General features: G+C 37.7%; 1 protein-coding gene across 1 annotated transcript; it reads left to right on the top strand.

Moving 5' to 3' along the window:
- The first annotated feature begins 4,378 nt into the window (after positions 1 to 4,378).
- LOC129272649 (rhodopsin, GQ-coupled-like) lies at positions 4,379 to 5,494 on the top strand. The gene has a single exon (XM_054909764.2). It carries the CDS (start codon positions 4,379 to 4,381, stop codon positions 5,492 to 5,494), a length of 1,116 nt encoding a protein of 371 aa, XP_054765739.2.
- Positions 5,495 to 5,759: the final 265 nt, after the last annotated feature.

Consider the following 5,759-nt stretch of genomic DNA (forward strand, 5'->3'; position numbering starts at 1 on the left):
TCTTGACCATATTATGGTCAAGATTGTCCTACTTTACTTTTAATTACATACGATTAAGATTACTACAAATTTATCCCAAGGGACTTACCATTACAAGCTTTGCTTTTTAATAAGTCCCTCATTTTTATTTTAACATGCTAACTGTAATCTATAATTTGTCTAATTATCAAAATGTGTTTGGAACAAAAAGAATTATATATACTTTGACTATTTCCTACGAATTTGTTAATTAATTATTGAAGTATTCTTATGACACTTATTCTGTTATGTACATTCATACATATGTATATATGTTTGATATGTTTATTATCAGAAAATGGAAGTGAAATAAACTAAACTGAATCTGAACTAATAGAGCGGATTCAAAAGAGAGCATTGCGTCTCATCTATCATGTCTATGGTGATCAGTATGTGACATACAAGAATGCTCTCCAACTATCCAAACTTGACACTCTCTATCACCGACGGGATGTGCTCTGCCTGCATTTTGCCAAGTCTCTCCTTATCAAGTTTCATGACTTGCTACCTGAACTTTAGAGCACTCACAGATCCCTGAGACACAGTGAAAAACTGAGAGAACCTAATTGCAGGTCTGTACAGTGTCGTAGTAGTGCCCTGCCATTTATCGTGAGACTCCTCAATAAGAATGGACTGTGTTCGGTCTGCTTAATACTAGACTTGAATGATCATAATGCATTATGATCTGAATATATACTGTACTTATATATTGTCATGTTTCAATCACTCTTTTACTTCGTAATACTTCTTAATTAATTCTTGATTTTTTGTAATTTGTCTAGTCCTTAAACGAAATTGATATTTTCAGATAACATTTAATTCTGCTTTGCTTACTATAATTTACCACCAGTATATCTCCATGATTCAAATATATTATGTTTACACCAGTAAAAGTAACTATACTCTTCACTCTTTTCACCAGTACAAGGATTTGTTCATTATGTTATTACGTTTGTTTTAGATAACATGTTATGTAATCTGTATTGTTATAGGTCGATTCTTTGAAATTAATGATAAATGTAAATGTAAACAAAGGAACAGTATACCGGGTATATATAATACCACATGCGTTACCCGCGTTTTCATAAACTCATATCTTTTAACGTATACATCTTTTTATATTTTCATCATTCAAAATACGTTTTGCCAAATTGTTTAATGTTTCTGTTGAACTGTTGAATATTTCAATTTTTTTATTAGACATAATATTGATTATACTTCAGTAGCCTACCCACGAGTCATTTTCCAGACATCCGATTTACATTCCAGTAAATATTTCATTTCAAAATTCCACAATGATATGTACTTTTAGTAGCATTTAATAATTGTTTTATTTGTTTTGTAATTATCTGTTATTGTTTTAACAATTTTGTGTCATTCGGGTAATTACCTTGTAAATACATCACTATTCGGCCTTAGAGCAATGATGTCTTGATTTTCATTAACATAACATTTATCTGTCTTATCTATCTAAATCGGATGGAGGCGCGATAGCTCAGTCGGTAGAGCGGGGGACTCGTATTCCGGTGACCCGGGTTCGACTCCCACTTGGTGCGCTAGTGCCCTTTGGTAAGGCATTAATCCTCAGTACCAGGTCCTCCGGAGAGGACCTTAAGCCGTCGGTCGTCTGGTTGCTTTCTTACAAGCATTCATGCTTTCTTAGCAATCAGGTAAAAAATCACCACCAATCACCACCAAATCTATTTATCTTTCTATCTATCTATATACTCGAACATTATTATCATGTTATTATTTCTGAACGTCTGTTCGGGTACATGCAATGGCATAACTACGGGGGGGGCACTGGATGGGCACGTGCCCCCCCCCCCCCTCAATCGGCTGGCAAAAAAAAACGGGGCAAAAGGAGAAAAAGAAGGAGAAAGAAAGAGAAACGTAGTGAGAGAAGAAGAAATCATTATATATTCTATTCTATTATATTATATTATATCATATTATGTTATAGGCATATTATGTTATATTATATCATATAAGAAATATTTATCATTACTTTATGAAAAAAAAATGATTGAATGGTAGTTAAACATCTCGTTTTCAAGTCAATATACATCAAATATATTTCATCGCACTTCGAGTTTTAATTTTTTTCATGAAGTGACATATGCTTCTTTTTCATGAGTACTTAAAGTTATTGCCCCCTTTTAAGGTCTGAATATAATATGTTTCTAGTCCGTGCTTACGTTCGCATTAGTAGATTGGTGATACATATCTGTTCTTCATGAGTTCCTAAAACAGTCCTTAAAATGCCCCCTTTTCTAGTCTGAATATCAAAAATTTTCAGCTCGCGCGCTTCGCGCTCGCATCATTTGGTTATTGAAATACGGACGTATGGTCTTAATGAATTCCCACAACCATGCCTCAAAATGCCCCTCTCCAGGTATGAATTTCAAAACTTTTCGGCTCGCGCTTCGCGCTCGCAATATTTCAATAAATAGTAAATACGTATCATGTACATGATTACAATGAATACAAAAAGTGTTTTATGGGTTTAGGTATAGTTCTAACCATGGACCTACGTCAGCAAGCGCTTGGCGCTCGCATTAGATGACTATGGTGAGATATGTATGCTCTTCATGAATTCCTAAGAAATAGTCCTTAAAATGTCACTGTTTTGGGTCAATATATACACAAATTCCTGCTCGTGCTTCGCGCTCGTATAGTTTGATCAATGAGATACATATTCTTTTAAGGGCACATTCCCTTAAAATTTTACTGTATCAAATAGGTCTGTTTACCTATTGAGCACGCTTCGCGCGCCCACTGAGTGACTAAATTTTCTGGTGGTGCCCCCCCCCCCATGCCGTGACCCACGGTACGCCACTGTGTGTGTGTATATTTCGTATACACATCAGATTTTCATCAGGAGTTAATACTGTTTGTATAAGGGCGAGTACAGCGTAGAATCTGCAACTCCTGCAAGTATGCGATGTGCACATCGCTATCGGAGAAAATTATACATTTTAGATTATGTTTTACGGCGCATGAGACCTCACAGCAAACCGTTGAATGCCCATTTCGTGTTTGATAGCGGTTATCAACAGATAATTGGCTATTTTGGATGCATCGATCTGTTTCTATGGAGGGACGATAATACCTTATAAAATATTACACTGAGTTAATTCGTCGTTTCAATCGAGGCAAATAGCAAGGGCACATATTCAATTTTAAAGGGACTTGAATAAGGGCCATTTTACACGTGAATCTTGAATCATCATAGTAATAATAATGATTGCAATTCGTCTTTAGAATCATCGGACCTTTCACACGCTCACTCAAAAACTGTGATTTGAATTAGAATTCCCGAGCGAAGGTGGTATATGTGTCCTTGGTGTACATTGCCGTTCATTTTTGCAATTTTGCACGGCGGGGACGATTCCCTTTCCATTCCATGAAATTCCGGGCATAATGTAAACAAAATGAAGGTTGATAACGCATATAAGGGCTACCCCTCTTCCAGAGATAAAAGTTACTTGTAGAATAATTTCAGCCAAAAACCCTCATCATAGTAAAACATTCGTCTGCGTTTTAACCAAGTCTACACAAAGCAAAGCACGGTTAATATTTTTCAGATTTTAAAGTATTTTTTAAATCAAATGATCATTTTGATGCCATAAAATTATTTTCAGGATCTCATACACACTTTGTAGGCATGTGAGAAGCATAAACCAACATTCACTCTGATCAATCTTAAAGTAACACATAACACAAAGTTTATATACTTCACATTGTTTAGCGTAATTTTTTTTTTCTGTTTTGTTTAGCGTAATTTTTATTTTCACAGATAGGTTTTAAGCAGCCAATCAAAATTTGGTATCAAAGTGACGTCATATGGGCTTTAAATTATGTTCAGTCGATTCTACGCCCAAAATCTACATGTTAAAGTAAAAATATAACACGGACAATAATTTTGGCGCACTTTCAACTCATTCTGGCCCACTGTGCGACGCCCGTAGGCCTATGCGCAGAACTCCGCTCTATCAACGCTCGAGTCACCGCTAAACCAACGCTCGCCACCGTTAAACCAATGCTAAAGCTACGCTGGCTTCAGCGGTGCACCGCTAAGGCAACGCCCATTTTTTCGATTTCCCCCCCCCCCCCCAATTTTGTGAGCGGTGACGAGCGTTGTCGAAATTCGACCCTCTCTCCCTACCGCTCCACGACCGCTCCAACAACTTTATATAATGCATTTGTTGTCGTGCTTTCTACTAGAGGAGTTCAGAAAATGTGCTGTGCGAGCCAATTAGCTTTGGAAGCTTGCCTGCTATAGCATTTCATGGTGTACAACCTTTCTCCTGAATACGATTACACCCATAGTGCGGAATATTATATTGCTGATCCGATAATGGAAAAGACAACCTTCCTATATTTCCTAAATGTATCAATTGCCGTCACGCAAACCATATACCCTACCACAGAAGCACAGGATATCACCAGCACTTCAGATTCAGGATTCGATTTCACGATGATTCCAAGTGCTTCATCAGAAAGAAGTGTCGTTCCCTTCCGCCATCGCGTAATTGTTGCATCCGTCTTGTTCGTAATCGCATTGGTCGGTCTTTTGGGCAACACTCTCGTCATCATTTCGGTTGTCGTTAGCAAAACACTTCGGACAATTACAAATGTTCTGGTGGTCAATCTCGCTTTCGCCGATATTTTGGCGTGTTCCATGATACCTTTTCAAAGTGTTGGTCTCCTGAGCCAAACAAGAACATACCCTTTGAACGAGGTGGCTTGCGCAACCGTTGCCGCAGTACATTACATCAGCGTCTGCTGCAGTGTATACACTCTTGTAGCAATAGCATTTATAAGGTGGTATGTCATCACCAAGTCTATCCGAGGACATCAAGGTCTTCATACTCCCAAGAGAATCATCGTCGTAGCTGTGATAATCTGGATGTTCTCAGTATCAGCCATGGTCCTACCTCCAGTGTTTGGTCAAGGGACACTCGGCTACTCCGAATATTACAGCATATGTTCTTTAAAAGATGGGCAAACATCCAAAACTTCTTACGTCATACTTCAAGGAACCTTGATAGCAGTTGCTCTACTGCTCACTCTTACACTTTACACCTTGCTTCTGAGTCACGTTCGTCGACACAATGACCAATTTCGAAACAAGTACGCAACTGATGAAGAGACCAAGTCAACGTCAGCAAGTACACACGGAGATCAAGCTTCTTCATCCGATTCTGGAGGTTCTCATCCACCCATGATCAAGGCAATCAACCAAAAGGAAATCGAGATCACTAAGAATCTGTTCATGGTCGTTTGTGTTTTCATGCTTTGTTTCCTAGCTACTGCTGTTAATTTCGTTATCCCTGGTACTAGAATTATTACTCTCTATACCACGATGATACTGTTAGGGAACAGTGCGGCCAATCCGATCATCTATGGTCTCAAGCATCCGAACTATCAGGTGGTCTTCAAGAAAATCCTATGCTGTCGATCTGTAGGATAGGTTTGTCATAGCAATTAACTCATGGAAGGCTTTCTGCGAGTACTTGATTGAGTTCTACAGAAGTTCTACACAAGTATAAATCGTATGAAACATTTTATCGCAGAGACTAGAGAATTATTTCGCACATTATGATTTTTTTTTTCTTAATGTCTGTTTTCTAAGTATGTATATCGTATAAAGAACAAATTTCTGGGAAATTACTCAAAGTATGTTGCATAATAAGAATATTTTTTTGTTAAGTCGTCACTGTAATTTATGTTCTATC

This window comes from Lytechinus pictus, chromosome 12 (genome assembly GCF_037042905.1).
Source record: "Lytechinus pictus isolate F3 Inbred chromosome 12, Lp3.0, whole genome shotgun sequence".
Classification (NCBI taxonomy): Eukaryota; Metazoa; Echinodermata; class Echinoidea; order Temnopleuroida; family Toxopneustidae; genus Lytechinus; species Lytechinus pictus.

Bases quoted from the DNA above. Each gene is read 5' to 3' on its own strand.
- LOC129272649 (XM_054909764.2), top strand. From the start codon at position 4,379: ATGGAAAAGACAACCTTCCTATATTTCCTAAATGTATCAATTGCCGTC.